The sequence below is a fragment of the Nyctereutes procyonoides genome, unplaced genomic scaffold (assembly GCF_905146905.1).
Source record: "Nyctereutes procyonoides isolate TBG_1078 unplaced genomic scaffold, NYPRO_anot_genome, whole genome shotgun sequence".
Taxonomy (NCBI): Eukaryota; Metazoa; Chordata; class Mammalia; order Carnivora; family Canidae; genus Nyctereutes; species Nyctereutes procyonoides.
In genome coordinates, this window is record NW_026575129.1 from 3592511 (window position 1) to 3610962 (window position 18452).

General features: G+C 39.8%; 1 protein-coding gene across 2 annotated transcripts in view; it reads right to left on the bottom strand.

Moving 5' to 3' along the window:
- The window catches only part of ARSB (arylsulfatase B), a 171395-nt gene that overhangs the window by 139436 nt on the left and 13507 nt on the right, over positions 1-18452 (bottom strand). For both annotated transcript variants that reach the window (XM_055342323.1, XM_055342324.1), the window contains exons 2-4: positions 14934-15120; positions 10364-10554; positions 2141-2348 (exon numbers count right to left, since the gene is read on the bottom strand). In XM_055342323.1, coding sequence (XP_055198298.1) covers positions 2141-2348; positions 10364-10554; positions 14934-15120 — 586 coding nt within the window. The remainder of the gene's footprint in view (positions 1-2140; positions 2349-10363; positions 10555-14933; positions 15121-18452) is intronic.

Here is an 18452-nt window from a genome sequence, read left to right on the forward strand (position 1 = left end):
TGTGAGATCATTTCCCAGGAATAATTACTAACTCAGTATTAAAGGTCTTGGTCTCTTTTTTTATTGATTCTTTCTAGCGACCTCTATAAGCGTTCAATTCCAGACCTGATTAAAGTGCTTTACCAGGCTGTTCAAAATCAAGTAAATTGAGAAGACTCTCAGAATATGAGAGATCTCGTAAGGACTCAAGTATAAGAAATCTCCATTTTTTTTGGAAGACGGTGAGTTTGGGGAGTTGAAGGGGAGGATACATGTTATCTTACATTCAATCCATTTCGCATGAGGGCATACTTAGAAAATTGGAGTATTTGCACAGTACTAAAGCAACTGAACGACACTGACTGCTCAGGATGAATGCCTCTCTGGGCCATGCTTAGGCTCCCCAGGAGATCAATATGGCAGCCAACTACGGGGAAAGGGCCGCTATGCGATGAGGTCCAATAAGAACATCCAGGTCGTCATTGGCATCATCTCAGGAAGCTGCGGTGGAATCAGAAAGGTTGCTGCCTGGCTCTGCCCAGCTGTGTGGCCTTGCGCAGAATACTTAGCCTCTTTGTGCTTCAGTTCTTACAACTGCACAATGGGATAATAGTTGTCCCCAGATAATTATTGTGAGAATGAACTGAGCTAAGTCATGTGAAGCACTGTGAACTCTGTCCTACACAGAGCAAATGCTCATTAAATGCTAGATTCAATAGCAATGCCTAATTAAAAGCAAAAACAAAACTACTCTTAAAAAAACAAACCAATTATCAGTAGAATACCCAAATTAATTCCGCAACATGTCATCGCACATGCCTCGCGTAGTCACTTGACAGTAAAATTCACCAGAAGACAAGTCACCCTCACCCTTGAAGTTTGCAATCAAATTTTTAGGTTTTAGCCAAGAATCACCAGGGATTTGAGAAAGTCTTTTTCATGAAAGACAGGCCAAAGAAGACAAAAATGACCTTAGAAGGAAGAGAGGCAATGTTGGAAGTACAAGTAAACTTAAAAATATATGTATGGGTTCGCATATACATATACACATACAAGTATACATAGGCGTATATACATAGCTACAAACATACTCATACCAACATAAAATTAATAGCTAAGAGGACAGGCTTTGGAGAAAGAAATCATTACATAAAAAGTAAAAACAGAACTTTATAAAAAAGGAATTATCAGAAAATAAGAGTTCTTGATAATTAAAAAATATAGTAGTTGCACTGAATTTAATAGAAAAGGTTACAAAATAATGACAAGGAAATTTCCCAAATAGCAGAAGAAAAGTAAATAGGAGAGAAAAAAAACTAAGGAAATTAGAGGATGATCCACTATCCAAGTAAGAGAAGTTTCGTAAAGAGAGAAGAGGAGAAAGGTAGGATGGTCAAACAATTCTGAAATAAATAATACAAGAAAACTTCCCATTAAAAAAATCATCTTCATTTTTAGATACAAAGTGCTCTCTGAATACTCTGCATAAAGAGTAAACCAAGACCTACGCCCATAGCACATCATAGGGAAATCTTAGAAAACTCTGTCTAATGAGAGGGGAAAAAAAATTGTGGTATACCAGATGCAGAATCAGAAGGGCACTGCCATAATGAAAACTATTTTCAAACACTTTTTTTTCATCCTCTTTTTCTGTTTTTTTTTTCTCTAATCGACATGTATGAATTTTATTGTCAGAAAACAATCTGAATACAAAAAAATCGATATGTGGCGACTCTAGCCTAGATTTAAATGGCTCCATTTCTCATCTGTCTTCTTAATGCCATGATCTGCCTCTACACTGAGATGGAACCCTCTAGGCAGCGGAAGTCCTAGTCACAGAGGGTACCTGGGCCGCAGACCACCGGGAACAGGCCACTCCAGTGATGCCCACGGCCCTGCATAGCAGTGATGTCTGCTCACACTTACTCAGGTGGGGAGAGCTTCCTGCCAGAGTATGTTGCTGTCTGAAGGAAGAGGGGGAAGGCCCATAATGCTTTTCCTTAGACACATTTTTCTATCCATTATTATCTTGTCTCCACTCGCACAGTTAACATTTATTTTAATAAGGAGCTGCTAAATGCTCCAATTTGTCTTCATTCCATTTATCGAATACCACGTCCTAGGCTTTGCCAAGAGATGATTTTCCTATCGACAGACTTACCCGTGGAGAAGATGAACACCGTGTTGTTCCAGAGCCCGTGGCTTTTTAAGGCTGCCGTGACATTTCCCACTGCTTCATCCATGAGAGACACCATTCCTGCATAGTAACGCCTGTTCTTATCGTGGATAAAGTCGTAGGGTTTCAGGTATTCCTCGGGGACCTGGAGAGGCTCGTGGACAGACTGAAGAGCAAGGTAGAGAAATAGAGGCTGGAAAGAGAGTTTGTGGAAATCAGTTAAGAGGGTATGGAATTATTAAATATAGAGACATAAGTCCAGATGGATCAGTTAATAAAAGTACTATCGATGCAACCCACAGATAGCTTGAAAATATCTGTAAATCATTTCTCTGACAAGGGACTGTATCCAGTATATCTGAAGAACTCTCACAACCAAATAACAAGAGGCAACGCAATTACAAGATGGTAAAAGAATCTGAATAGACATTTCTCCAAAGAAGATACACAAATGGACAATAAGCTCATGAAAAGATACTCAAAAGATGCCTAGGGCTGTAGGGAGCTGAGGGGGTATGAGGAATGGTGAGTGCTAAGAGGAATGAGGTTTCTTTTGGGGGTGATGAAAATGTTTTCAATTTAGATTATGGTGATGTTTGCACACCTCTATGAGTTTACTACTAATTGGGTGAATTTTATGGTATGTGAACTATTAGCATCAATGAAAATATCAGCAATGTAACAGAAGATGTAAGACAAAAAATTAACAACAAAAGTTTGAGTTCCACAATGGCCTAGAAGGCTCTAATCCAAACAAATGATAGTAATACCAATAATAACAACTATATATTAAAGGTTATCTGTGTGCTAGATACCGTGATACCGATCTACATATTGTCTCATGTAATACTCAAATCCAGCCTGTTTACACCCATTTCACAGGTAAGTTAACTGGGGCTTAGGAAGATTATATGATATGTCCACATTCATATTAATTGCAGAGCAATTTCCTATTGGAAACTCCACTGTTACGGTGCAGATATGTACCAATAGATGCTTTAGCTTTTTGCTTTAGCCAAAAACCAAGTTCCCACCTGTTAGGAAAGAGTTAAGGATTTTTCATATGAGAAAACAAATGGATACCATGTCTTGCTAGTCTTTTATCAAGGACCAAACATAATCCCAATTTAATTCCTGGAAACTAAGGAGTGTGATATGCTGATTCTATTTTACCTTTTATACCAATTTATAGCATTTAACATTAGTGGCTTTCCAGCTCAGCTTCTCCTTTTTTAATGAGCCTTTCTGAAAACACTCTCTTCACTGTGCTCCTACAGAATTCCTTAATGACCCGAAAACCCTCAAAGAGACAACGACTGTTCAATCCAAGAATAATAATACAATTCCGCTAGAGTATTTGAGGCATTTAAATCTCAAAATGGAATGGGAGAAAGTTAGAAAGCAGATTGGGAGGGGGGAGCCTCATATTTCATTCTTCATTACTGTTGATAATTTCTAAAAAATCCTATATGATACACCTTGCTAGATAGAGTATCAAACATACATAAACAGCCTTCAAAAAGATACCTAAAAGATTATTTTTAGTGTAGATCTTTAGAACTTAGAAACACTTCTTCCCCAAAATCAAAATGTTACAAATAGCTATTAAATATCAAACCTTTAAAACCTATTTAATGAAGGAGGTTAGGTGATGGAATGATAGCTATGATAATGTTGAACCTATGCTCCATTTGTGCATTACTTCCATGAGAAAACATTCCAAATTGCAACTTCAAAGATCAATACTACAATCTTTGACACTGCCTTAGCTCTGCCTCAGCTTCCCCTCAACACACACCCTTTCTGCTCCAGCCACACAAACAGCAAAATTTCTGATCTCCCTCGGACCATCGTGAAGGGGTCTGCTGTGGGAGCAGCCATCTGGGCCTTTGGCCCTGTCCCCCACCACCAGCCATGGTCTGGATGAGGGCAGGATTAAATATTGGAAGGCTACAACAATTTGCAGCCCACACAAAGTTTTTAAAATCAGGAAATATCACATAAGACTCAGTGGTTTTTAAAAAATTCTTCTTGAAAAATCACAGCTCTGACAACTCCGTGCCTACACTCCATCTGGTAACAAATGGCTGGAACAGGGATCCCTGGGTGGCGCAGCGGTTTGGCGCCTGCCTTTGGCCCGGGATGTGATCCTGGAGACCCAGGATCGACTCCCACGTCAGGCTCCCTGCATGGAGCCTGCTTCTCCCTCTGCCTGTGTCTCTGCCTCTCTGTCTCTCTCTGTGTGACTATCATGAATAAATAAAATCTTAAAAAAAAAAACAAACCTTAAAAAAAAAATGGCTGGAACATGAAATAGAGGCCTCACTCAAAGGTGCTCTCTGGTTTCTTTCTTTAAAAAAAAAAAAAGATTTTATTTATTTATTCATGAGAGACAGAGAGAGAGAGAGAGAGAGAGGCAGAGAGAGAAGTAGGCTCCATGCAGGGAGCCTGATGTGGGACTCGATCCTGGGTCTCCAGGATCACACCCTGGGCCAAAGGCAGGCAGGCGCTCAACTGCTGAGCCACCCGGGCGTCCCTCGCTCTCTGGTTTCTAGAGCTTCCCCACTGTTCTACCTGAATGGCTTCACTTAGTAGGTCAGCGGCCTGGCCTCTGTAAACACCAGAGTTTGTGACCCTGGTCTGGCTTCTCTGGGCAGGGATGGAGAGAAGGAGCTCACCACTTAAGGAGAAGATGCCCTCATCCAGGTCATTAGCAACAACATGGCAACCCACATGGTGAAGGAGAGAAAGGAGAAAGAGGGCAGGTTATTCCCAGCCAGCAAGTGATCTCTAGAGGCGATGGCCAGGGAGGGTGGTGAGAAAGAGTTCTTATAACCACATCAGGGGAAAAAAATGATTCTTGGACCATCATTAGAGAGTCTTGCAAATACAGCAAAATATTACGTGAAAATCTTTCCTATAAATATTCCCTAGGGAGCTAAAGACATGACCATTACTCTCGAGGGGTCAAAGTTACAAAAGTGCACCAATTCCCCCATTTTTCCAGTGAGGCTTCTGTTAGTTCAAAGAGAAGGAGCATAGCTGAGAAGAGGAGTGAAAATCCCCTCTGAGGGATGAGGCCTATGACTGTCACAGGCCAGGCAAAGGCCTCGCACTACCGCCAACCACATTCTAGTAACTTACAAGTATAGATAAAAGTGTTCCTTGAACAAAATCCATTTTCTTTGTTTTCTCCTCATGTAACCAGCAGTAATCGAGGGCCATGCAGCATACAGGTGGACTGGCACACATATCCATAGGTCTCTGGCTCACCAGAAGGACGCAGAATGATGTACAGTGCAATCCTTTTAATAAAGTGAGGCCCATGGCAACATAACTGAGAGTACTTCCATCCAATATCGTAAAAATAAAGTTCCAACACTTACCAGGTGAACTTTATCCATGAAACAACTCATTTCCCATACTGCTGGGTATGAAACATTTCTTTTTTTTTTTTAATTTTTATTTATTTATGATAGTCACACACACACACACACAGAGAGAGAGAGAGAGAGGCAGAGACACAGGCAGAGGGAGAAGCAGGCTCCATGCACCGGGAGCCCGACGTGGGATTCGATCCCGGGTCTCCAGGATCACGCCTTGGGCCAAAGGCAGGCGCCAAACCGCTGTGCCACCCAGGTATCCCAGGTATGAAACATTTCAATACTATTTTTAAATGAAAAAAATAAATTAACAGAGTATTTTGTTCTTTGTACTACATAGTGGCCTAGAGGAAAGAATAATTAACTAGGGCTCTGAGGTTCTCCAACTACAATGGGGACCCTGCCTGCAGCCACTTGTTGTAGGACCCCCCGCTAGTGAACAGACATCGCCAATTTCCCCACACCCACCTACGTGGCTTCAGCTCACTGTTAACCATAAACAAGCTGCCGTCCAGGGGATGGACTCAGGATTACTACACTGGCTACTGACTTGAGTTCCAACCCAGGCATGTGTTGGTCTTTGGAGACCTGCGGGCCCATTCTGACCTTACAGACATGATTTAAAACACTGTAGTCCTGGGCTGATTTTCATCTCCATGAACCTCCACGTTTATGCCAAACCTTGATCTTTCCCTTGCTCTTTCTTGGGTGCACATTCCTGCTCTGACCACGCCAGTTACAGCTGCACCACCTTTAGACCAACTCTAATACTTTCAGGTTTCCTTGGAATTTAAAACAGAATCCTAGATGTGAAGCATGACCAAATGTTTAAGTATTATACAACCCTATGACATTACTACCTAAAGTTACTAGCATATTGGTAAGATGCTGAAAGTTCTTTTCCCTTTCTTTCTTTTTAAAGATTTAATTTATTTATTCATGAGAGACACACACACACACAGAGAGAGAGAGAGATGCAGAGACACAGGCAGAGGGAGAAGCAGGCTCCATGCAGGGAGCCTGACGTGGGACTCGATCCCGGGTCTCCAGGACCACACCCTGAGCTGAAGGCAGAGCTAACCCGCTGAGCCACCCAGGCTGCCCTTCTTCTCCCATTCTTATTATGCCGTACGATTCCTAAGATATATACTCTAAATATCCTCACCATGCTAAGAAACCTAATTCCAGTGAGGAAGAAAGCCTTACTTTTATTTCTTTAGTATATTTTCCTAATTTAAAGCAAAAATTTCTTTTTTTTTAAAGCAAAAATTTCAAAAATATGTGATGCAGTTTTAAATTATTGCTCTATTGCTCTACTGACTTTCAAACTAAGACATTTCTTCCCAAACTGTGTCAGGAAAAAAGTGTCTACCACTAGAAATTCACATTTGCTTTAAGAAGCTTCTAGTAGATTTAGGTTTATGAGAAAACATTTATTTTTATTCTGCAAAGTGTTGAGGGGGGACTATTTTAACTGAACAATATTTTGTGGACATGTTGCTTTTATACTGTAGTGTTAGTACTGAGGGATTTATCCTGGAGAAAAAAAAAAAAAAAGACATTCCTTCCCAACATGTGTGCAGTGGCTATTAGCAGTATCTCCCTGAATCCAGCACCAAATGTTTCTATTACAAAATTGCTCCATATGCTCTTTTCCCTTCAAGTGCTCTTTAAAATAGGCACATTTTTAAGATGGCCTGTGAATACTTCATGTGTATTTCTTTAATGATTTCCATCTTAGGACAAGTGGCCTATGTTATAGTCTATATATAGCACCTAAGAAATTAGTATGGAATCAGTGAGTCAACATTGGGATAAAATGAGGAAAAGCTCAGCTCCTGGAACTATGTGATGATGCATCAGTTTACTAAGAACTGAAAATGTAAACGTCTGCATTTGCTATCTTAAACAAACACTCTGGGGCTGTTATTCTGTACCGATTATTTCATGCATTTATCTACTCTTGAAATTTGACCTTGAGGCTGTTGGGCACGCTGGACACTGCTTCAGAACGTTTTAGACACTGTCAGAAAATGACCATCCTGTCATCTGGAAATTCCCACAATGCTACCTATGAGCAGTACTATATTACTAACACAAATTTGGATGGCTTGCAAGCTCTTAGGGACTCACTTCCCACAGTTCCTGTGTTTTCCACACCACACCAGATAAGGCAGCCCACCCACAAAGAACTACTTCACCCAGCTGCTTCCTCTTATCCACTTAATGTTACAGGCACTGTGAGAGAATACTCTATTGTTGCCTAATGGGAACTAACTTTTGCTGTAGGCATATTACAGTTGTTACATGATTAAGGTAGTGTTTTACTGTAAGCCTGTAAAAGGCAGTTGGCCTGAGCTTGTCCTCTGTGTGTTTGAAGGGAGTCAATAGTGGCTGCACCTCAGAATCACTGGTGAGAGAAAGGTGGGGGCAGAAGGGTCATTAAATACCAATGACACCTCCCCACACCGGCACCAATAAATCACAATATTTGTTACCGATCTTTATTACAAGGTTTCCAGATGAGCCCAATATACTGTCAAGACTGGAACCATCAAGCTGAATCATACACCGAGGCTAATAATCTCTAGTCTTGGATATTAGCTGTAAACTCAGGATGCGTGTTGAGTGCATTGAGCTCTGGAGTCAAACAACATGGGTTTAAATTCTGATTTGGACTCTAAGTAGCTCTGTGACCTTGAACAAATTTCTTGCTTGCTTATCTGTAAAAGGGTGCATAACTCAAAGGATAGGACAGGAACCACAATTCCCTTAAGACTTTATCTTGTTCTTTGGGCTTTTAGCACTATCTATAGAATACCAAGCATACAGAGGAAAACAGAACCTAGGCCAAATACCCAGCAGCTATCTTTCCAACTCTCTCAATATTGGTTTAGATCTAGATTTTTTTTTAAGATTTTATTTAATTATTTGAGAGAGAGACACACACACACAAGCAGGGGGGAGTGGCACAGAAGAGGGAGGAGCAGAGGCTCTCCCAATGTGGGGCTTGATCTCAGAACCCCAAGATCACGACCCGAGCCAAAGGCAGATGCTTAACTAACTGAGCCAACCAGGCATTCCGGTTTAGATCTAGATTTAAAACCTGCATAGGGATCCCTGGGTGGCGCAGCGGTTTGGCGCCTGCCTTTGGCCCAGGGCGCGATCATGGAGACCCAGGATCGAATCCCACATCGGGCTCCCGGTGCATGGAGCCTGCTTCTCCCTCTGCCTGTGTCTCTGCCTCTCTCTCTCTCTCTGTGACTATCATAAAATAAAAATAAAATTTAAAAAAAAATAAAAATAAAAATAAAACCTGCATATGTTCACATATTTGAGAGATGTTCTGATCTTCCATTTTCCACCAGATGTATAGTTACTCCAAGAAGGCAGCATGTAAGAGTGATAAAAAGCCCAAAGTGGGGCAAAACTGAGGATGGGTACCAGGGAAGACCCCCAATACTGAGTTAGAACAGGCAAAGGCACAGCCAGGAAGAAACCATGTCAAAAAGGGAGTCAGCTGCCAGGTACCACGTCTAAACAGGTATATTAATCTAAATCCAAACTGTGATCTGCTCTGAGGCCATTCAGTAATTGTCAAAGAAAAAAGTAGAGAAAACTGGAAGTACCAGATAATACTGCACATTCTGTAGTTCACCCTATCAGGGTCTTATTGAAGGACTCATTTCATCAGTGTGCTAATGCAATTCTTAACGAAGCCACATTTGAGCCCAGTATGTGACAACACAAATATGTGACCCAATTTCAAAGGTGTATCCAGAGAATTTAGCTTATGAAGCTAACTCTAGATTAACAACAGCAACAACAACAACAACAAAATGTTTAAGGCAATTCACACTCTTTTCTATTTTACCTTGAGATAAGTCAAAAGATTTCAGTACATGACATATACAATGGATTCAATGCAGTAAATGTGAAAAATAAGCTCATCAGTATACCATGTTTATGGAGTGAAAGACTTAATATTGTTAAGACATACATTCTCCCCATGTTGGTCTACAGAGGCAAGGAAATCCACATCCAAGCAGCAACTTTTTGGTAGAAATTGACCAGGTGATTCTAAAATTAACATGGGAATGCAAAATATCAAAAATAGCCAAAATAACCTAGGGAGGCCAAACACAAAGAAGACTTGTGCTAAATCCAAAGTCTGTCGATCTCTTAACAGAAAGTTTGCCATACTACAGCCTCATCTTGTACATGAGCCTATCATTTAAAAAAAGTCAATGTACTAATCACTTACAGCACATAAAATGCACCAAAATAATAAAACTATATTTCTACTAAAACACTGTAGAAACAGTATTCCTCAAAATGCAATCTGGGGACCACATGGTGTCAGAATCACCCCTAAAGAGTTTCTTTAAAATGCTGATGTATGGGGCAGCTGGGTTGCTCCCATACATCATACACCATACATCATCCCATACATCATACATCATACATCAGTTAAGCATCTGACCCTTGATCTCAGCTCAGGTCTTGATCTCAGGGTTGTGACTTCAAGATTTGTGTTAAAAATAAATATAAATAAATAAACAAAAATTAATTAATCAATTAATTAATTAATTAGAATTCTGGTGTATGGATTTCCCCCAGACCTAAGGAATCAGACTTTCAGAGAGGGGCTCCAGAAATTTCTACTTTTATCAAGCTTCCCCAAGCAGATACCAATATACTCCAAAATTCGAACACAACTCCCCTAGAATTTTTTAGATCTTCTCCTAAACAAGCAGCCTTTTCCTATACTCACCTGCAGTATATCTTAACACCATTTTGATATCAATAAAAGAGAAAGGCTTACCTTCTCTGGTGGATGGTTAGATATGAGGGCTGTAGCTCTTTCAGTAAATATGTTCGTTGAATACATATTTTTATATCCTGTTGCAACTTCTTCACCATCTCGAAAATCAAGAGCACATCGTGTGACATTTAGAGCATCAATTAATGTACAGCGCTCATGGGAATAGTAATCTTCACTACCTAGGAGATATCCTACAACATGAATGGGAGATGAAAGTAGTCAGCATAGCATAAAACTTGTTAAACAAACTAATGTTTCAGCATTTAATTGCCCAGTGCAATTGATTACCCATGACAAGGCTAATCAAATGACAAGGCTAATCAGAGCACCACTTCTTAACATCTCTATATTTGCTAGCAGGAGGCATTAAAATGTTATTGTAAAAAAAATTCAAATCCACTCCTCAGTCAAGTCTTCGGAACACAAGGCTCTGTCATGTAACTCTCAAAGTAGGTGATTCTAAGTAAATCCATTTTAAAAAATGAGTTCAAATTCAGTAAAGGTGATAAAATCTTAATGTTTTAAAGCTATCTAATGGCAAAAATAGCACACAGTCAATGTGATTTCTCTGAGGTAATCACATAAATGAACACAGGATTCAAATAATGTTGATACCGACCTTGGGAGACTGGCTTCAAGGTTATTTATAGTAGCAGCTCTAGGAGAAATCATCATCTTTAGTCAGATGCTGACACCCACTGGTGGAAGACACAAACCTTACCAAAGAGGAGCTCTAGACATAATTTAACAGAGCCAGCAGATCAAACTAACGTGGGGCACTGAAAGCAGATTTGTCTACAACCCTGAATACAGTTTTGCCCGAAATGTAAATGACATCAACTGCCTAGCCCACAATTTGAATATAAACATGAAAGGAAGTGGGTTTTCTCAGCTAAAGTGGTTTCTGCAAATGTTGTATATTTTCCTAAAATATTAAAATAAGCTGTGCTGCATATTGTATTATTCCATTTATATGTAATATCCAGAATAGGGAAATCTGTAGAGACAAAAAGATATGTTAGTGGTTGCCTAGTGCTGGTGAAGTTTGGGGAAAATCAGGAGTGACTGCTAACAGAGATGGATTTTCTTTTGGGGGTGCTGAAAATATTCTACAATTGGATTGTAATGACAGTGGCACAACCCTGTGTATTTATTAAAAATCAATAATCTGTACACGTTAGTTGGGTGAGTTAGATGGTGTGTAAGTTATACCTCAATAAAGCTATTAAAAAGAAATAAGCTGTGCTGGACTCTGAAGCATCTCCTAACAAATAATGTTTATTAACCTTAAAATGAGGTGGATAAAATTGGCCTAGCCCTTTCTTCAGTCCTAAGCATCCTCTATAATACCAATCAAAAGCCTTACGCAGTTTACATAAAAAATGAATTCATTTTTAATTAATTTCCTCCTTTTCCACGATTCAATAAATTCAAAGTCCTGAATATAATGAATACCTTGGTCTAAGACCACTTTTTTAAAAATTTAATTAATTTATTTTAGAGGGTGGAAGAGAATCTCAAGCAGACTACTCACTGAGTGTGGAGTTAGATGTGGGGCTTGATCTCATGACCCCTGACATCATGACCTGAGCCAAAATTAAGAGTCAGAGGCTTAACCGAATGAGCCATCTGTGTGCCCCAGATCACATTTTAAATGGTAATCTTTTCCCCTGATGTATATAACAAAAAGGGAAATCAAATATATTTGTTAATTAATATATAATAGAGAGAGAAACGTATCCATAAAAGTGATCTTAGGCCTTACATGGATGATTAGAGAAGTTAGGACACTGGGGTTCTTCTGGAATTTTTAATAACTCCTGGGTATTAAGAGCTTGAGGAAATCACTTCCGTTTATTTCTCTGTAAATGTAAATTGTTTTCCATTACTTGAGAGAATATAAGCATAGGATATACTTGATTAAAAGAATACAAAACTGTAGAGGTGCCTGCGTGGCTCTGTAGGTTATGTGTCTGACTCTTGATCTCAGGTCAGGCCTTGATCTCAGGGTGGTGAGTTCAAGCCCCACATTGGGCTCCATGCTAGGCATGGAGGCTACTTTTAAAAAAAATTTTTAACTATAAATATTTAAAAAGATATCACCAAAGGAGAATTCCAGGAATAGAACTATTTATTTACATATTTAGCCAGACTGATACCAAACAACCATGTGGCAATCACATACAGCTTTTCTCAAACAGGGCTTCACAAATTTGAACTTACATGATGAGCTAAAAGAAGATGGCATCCTATGCTATACTGGGGAAAAATCAGAACATACTTTTTGAACAACTAAATCTCTGACATTTTTGCTTAACAGTTTTATTGAGGTCTAATTCACAATACCATATAAGTTACCTACTTAAAGTGTCCAAATCAGTGGTCTTTAAGGTATTCAGAGTTGTGCAACCAGCCCCACAATCATCTGACTGCTTTTAAACAGAACATGTAAGTCCTAACAGTGATAACAGCTGCATGGTCATTATCCCCTCCAACTACAAGTCTATATGGGTGTGGGGTGTGGGGTGTTTGTTCATCTCAATCCTCAGGCTTCTCAACTCTTATAAAAGGATATGATTTTCTTCTAGCCAATTGAATTTTTAAATATGTGACTTGGGTTTTAGTAAAAAAGAAAGAAAAAAGAAAAGAAAAGAAAAGAAAAGAAAAGAAAAGAAAAGAAAAGAAAAGAAAAGAAAATTAAAATAGCTATAGTCTATAGTCTAAAGCTGTTTTTTAACACTTGCCAGAGTACAAGTATTGATATCTATCTTTCAGCAAAGGTCTAATTGAAAATTGTCAAGAGATATACAGGCTGTTTTTCCTCTAGAATTTGCAAAATGACAAAGAGCTCTTACACCCAAGTCTGACTTTAACAGTTATTTGAGGATGTGGAGGATATAGTCAGGTTCATTAAGAAAGAATGCCATGATTGCTTAGCAATGTCTGCTAGAGGACCTGGATGGGAGTGAGGCACATACAGCCTCCTGTCTGATGTCCTTGCATCTCAACTTGACACTGGACCCAACACAGCATGACACAACTGTGGGCTTCGACTGCATCATCTGGGCCCCATATAATCACTAAAATGCACTTTGGTGCTCTTGAAAGTTATGACTTAGATGCTCTGTTAAAAAGCAGTCAGAGGATTGTGGGGCTAGTTGCACAACTCTAAATGAAAAGGAATGTCTCAAGACAAATGTACAAGAAAACCACCACTTTATTACTAAAATGCTGTTTTTGAGGATGCTGTCCACCTTACCTTCTCCCAAAGGAGAAATTTCTCAAGTCTAAGAGCCAGAAAATGCTTTACCCTTCCTGAACATCTGGTTTCCATTTATCTTATAAATAATGTGACTCTTATAGCTGTCTCCTTTTTTAAAATTTTTAAAAATTTGGACATGAGAATTCTCAAGTTACAGAGTTCAGTGTGAATCCCACCTACAGCCATGCAGTTTTTTCATAATTTGGTGCCATGCTACAATTCCATCTTTTTCTACTCACCCTGATTTTTTATTCTATTTAAGATTTTGTTTATTTGAGAAAAAGAGAGGAAGGGAGGAAGAAGGAAAGTGAAAGAGAGAGAGTCTGAGCAGGGGGGAGGAGCAGAGGGAGAAGCAGACTCCCCACTGAGCAGGGAGCCAGATGTGGGGCTTGATCCCAGCACCCCAAGATCATGACCTAAACCCAAAGTAGACACTTAACTGACTGAGCCACCCAGGTACCCTCTATTTATTTTTAAACTTTTTAAGTTCAGCATGAGTTCCTTTTCAGATGCAGCAGGTTGTAAATAAATGAAGAGACAAATGAGAAGTACGTAGGTAGCTAAATAGCCAGATAGTGTAGTAGGAAAAGAACTCATCAGAAAGACACAGTCACTAGTAAAATAAATAGGCTGTTAATTAAGACATAATTTGTAAGAGGTTAAAAGAGGGTAAGTTTTAAAACTAACTTCAGGGTTCACATTTTTAAGGACTATCAAGTCCCTAAACCATTTACTTCTTATTATTCTTCCTATTACTATTTGTTATCGACTCTCCCCTTTTATTTTTTTGACTGGTCTTCCCCAATCTAGTGATTTCAAAAACAGATCTCACAGAAGGGGAAAAGGATGCCAGTAGAAAAGAGTCTCCTCTACCATCTCCAGAAAAAAAAAAAAAAAGAAATCTGTGGGAAAGTCCATGGAGAGAAAACAATATTCTGAACCTTTGTGAAGGAAATATTCTTGTATTGAGTTTTGCCTGAAATTTCTGAAAAATCAAGCTGTATGCCCTTTTGGTAATAAGGTTCTCCACAAGTACTACAGTCTCAGATGTGGAGATAGCAAATCTTCAAAGGCCCCAACATGGCATTTAATACGCTGGCAAAGGGAAGTGCCCCCTGTGGCGGCTGCCCACCCTGTGCTGAGCAGAGCCGGGCGTGGAGGTGGTCCTAGGAAGCTGCCCACAGCAGTGCTGGCTGATTCATTCTGTGTTCAAGTTTCCAGTTATTTCATTTGATTACATTGGGGTGTGTTTTATGAGACAGTTGCAGCTAGGCTAAGTTGTAAAACGAACATGTGCATTTCCATTACCAAAGTAAGTATCAAATCCTCGGCGGGTTGGAAGGCATTCTTTCCGGTACATTCCCAGGTGCCACTTTCCGACCATATGGGTAGTGTAGCCTGCTTCTTTTAGAAGCTGGGGAAGGAGTTTTTCATCCAGAGGGACGCAGCTGGGCTGACAGGGCCAGATTATTTGGTGTTGTAAACCTGTGTGGATCTTAAAGAGATAAACATGAAATTATATATAGATGATCTGAAACATCCTGAACAAGCAGATAGAGTGGTTGTTTACTTTTCTTTTAAAAGATTTTATTTATTTATTCATGAGAGACATAGAGAGAGAGGCAGAGACACAGGAGGAGGGAGAAGCAGGCTCCATGCAGGGAGCCCGACGCAGGACTCGATCCCGGGACCCCGGGGTCATGCACTCAATCACTGAGCCACCCAAGTGCCCTTGGTTCCTTATTTTTTTGAACACATTGGCAGACCTGACGGTTTAATTCTATTCCTGTACCAGTTTAAGGACACTTCTGAATGGCACTTTACTCACTTACCCAAATAAGGTACTGGATCATAAACAGGATTAGAAAAAATGAATAAAAGCACTCTAATAAACACTAGATATTTCAACAAATATTTATCAAGGAATTATGTTAGAAACCATTAACTTAAGATTTCACTTTCTACCTCAAAGGAAAGGAACCATAACATGATGCATGGATCTACAAAGGAAAAAGTATTCCAATTTTTGTGCATGTGAGTGTTTGGTTTGGAAGGAGCTTCTGTAACCTTTCAAGATTTGGTGATTTTTTAAGGGTTATTAAAAATCTAATGAAAGTAATGATTTGCTTTTCTTATTCCACTTTATGGAAACCATAATTTCATAAGTCAGTGACCAACTTTTTCTTATGGGGAAAAAAAGCAGCCATCTGACCCACCTGTTGGGAGTGGTTTACACAATTATGCCCAGGGTGCAAGGACCACACAACAACCGTCCTTTAAGAAATGATCCCTTGTTGCATCTGGTGTGATATTAAAATAGAATATCCACAATGAAAAGGCTATTAAAATGATCCTTCCCTTTTTTAACCACCTGAGGCCAGATGATCTTTACAACTTTTACCAAAATAACATATTACAACAGATTATAACAACCTAGCTATCTTCTATTAATAGAAGACACATACAAAAACACAAAACAATATTACTCTTCTCAGATAATTCTCTTATTTTGGATAATATAGTTATTTTTCATAAGTTATTTATGTTAACATGTATTGGGATTATTACTGCTGTTTTTCAATGAACAAAAGTATTTTTAAATTTCTATTTTCATTTCTGATACGATGAATTTTGAAAGGTATAACTCACAGAAACATAAGCTCTTTGGGGTCTATAATAATTTTTAAGCACATGCAGAGGTCCTAAGACCAAAAAGGTTGAGAATTGATGTTATAATGTCCAATAGTGGTCCCTGCAATGAGAGAAATAAAGCAGGACAGGGAGATGGTGACAGACGTGATTTTTTTGAGAGGGTGGCAAAAGAAAGGAGCTATTTGGGCAGCAATATGAATCGTGTGATAGAGTAAGAGAGCCTTGCAAAAATATGAGGCAAGGATAATCTAGGCCTAAGAAATAAAAAAGTGCAAAGGTGGGATGTCTGGGTGGCTCAGCAGTTGAGCATCTGCCTTCGGCTCAGGTGGTGATCCTGGGGTCCTGGGATTGGGTCCCACATCAGGCTCCCTAGAGGGAGCCTGCTTCTCCCTCTGCCTGTGTCTCTCCCTCTTTCTCCTTGTCTCTCATAAATAAACAAATAAAAATGTTTTAAAAAGTGCAAGGGCCCTGAGACCTGAACTTGCCGGATGAGTTTGAAGGCCAGCATGGAAGCCAGTGTGGCCCTGTCACAGCTCCTGTGCTGATGGGTGCCAAGCCACCCCCTGCTGGGGCACAACCAGGACAGTCCCCAGGGGCTTCTGGTCTGGCCTGCGCAGCCACTCCCTGCAAACCTCACACCTCTTCTCCTTGTCCTGGCTTAGACAGGAAGGTACTTTCCTTTGTACAAAGTGGGGGTAGGGTGTCATATCCAACTCTGCACGGGACACAGCTTTCCCTGGAAAGGCTAGGTACTCCTGATTTCCCTAAAATAAATGGAGCCCTGGGAACACAGAAGACTGAGAGGGCCAGTTCTCAACGCAAACTGCAACTCTCTGGCCTCCATCAGCTGTTATTGTGGGTAGCCAGCAATTATTAATAAATGGTAAAAGTGTGTTTGCAAATGATTTACTGGCTTTTATCATTTAAAGCAGAATGCATAAAGCTCAGGAATTAAATCCCATCCTTGTTCTATCTCCAAAGACATACCCCACATTCAACAAGTGCCACAGTAAGAACTGTAAGCATTGTTATTAATAACATAGCAAGCCTTCCCCACTACATTTCGCTTTGCTTTCTTGAGAGATGGTGTGGCATTACAGAGAGCAAGTCTGGACCTGCCCAGCAGCTGGCTGTGGTGTATATGAACACGACATAAACTGTATACTGGAACTACCCCTCTATAGTTCTGCTGGCACTACTGAATACTGATTAATCACTGATTTTCTCAGTTCAAAAACTGGCTTACACAGACCAGATTCACATATTTTTATTGCAGTTAAATGCATGGCAATAAACAGATATAAAGGGGAAGACAAAAAAAAATTTACACTCACAATCTTTTTTTTAAATTTACAATAAGCTACTATTGAATAGCTTTCTCATAAGCTTTGACATTGCCTTGAATTTCATTTTCTGTGGATCTTTCCGGCACTTTGGAGTTGCGCTTGCCATTGCTTCATTTACTTGTGTCTTTCCATATGTTTTTATAAGAACCATATAAAATATCTTAAATGTGAAATTAAAATGGGATTATTTTGCAGGCGATGGATATGTTCACTACCTTGATTGTGGTGATGGTTTCACAGGTGTATACATATCAAAACTTATCAAACTGTATACTTAAATATGTGTGCTTTATTGCATGTCAATCACATATCAATAAAGCTATTTAAAAATAAAGTGAGTTTAAGTTTTCTATTAAGATTTCTATGCCTTTGGGGAGCCTGGGTGGCCCAGTCAGTGAAACATCTGCCTTCAGCTGAGGTCATGATCCCAGAGTTCTGGGATGGAGACCCCTACTGTGTTGGGAATCTGCTTCTCCCTCTCCCTCTGTTCCTCCCCTCCCCTGCCCCTGCTCACTTGCTCTCTCATGCTTTCTCTCTCAAATAAATAAATAAAATCTTAAAAAAAAAAAAAGATGTCTATGCTTTTCCTAGAAATCACTGGACACCTCCACTAAGATATGTGCCAGACGCCTTCTACTTGCCTTCCAAATGCACATTCTGCTTCTGTCCTGCTCTCTGCCCTGGGAAGCTGACCTATGGGAACCAAATCATAGGTACCTCTGCACCTTCTGGCATCTGACTGGGTTCAGCCAAGGGGGACCCCTGACAAGAAATTAGATGTAGGGAAGAGATGAGTGGCTTTGGACTGCCAGACCATGCCTTTCTCTGT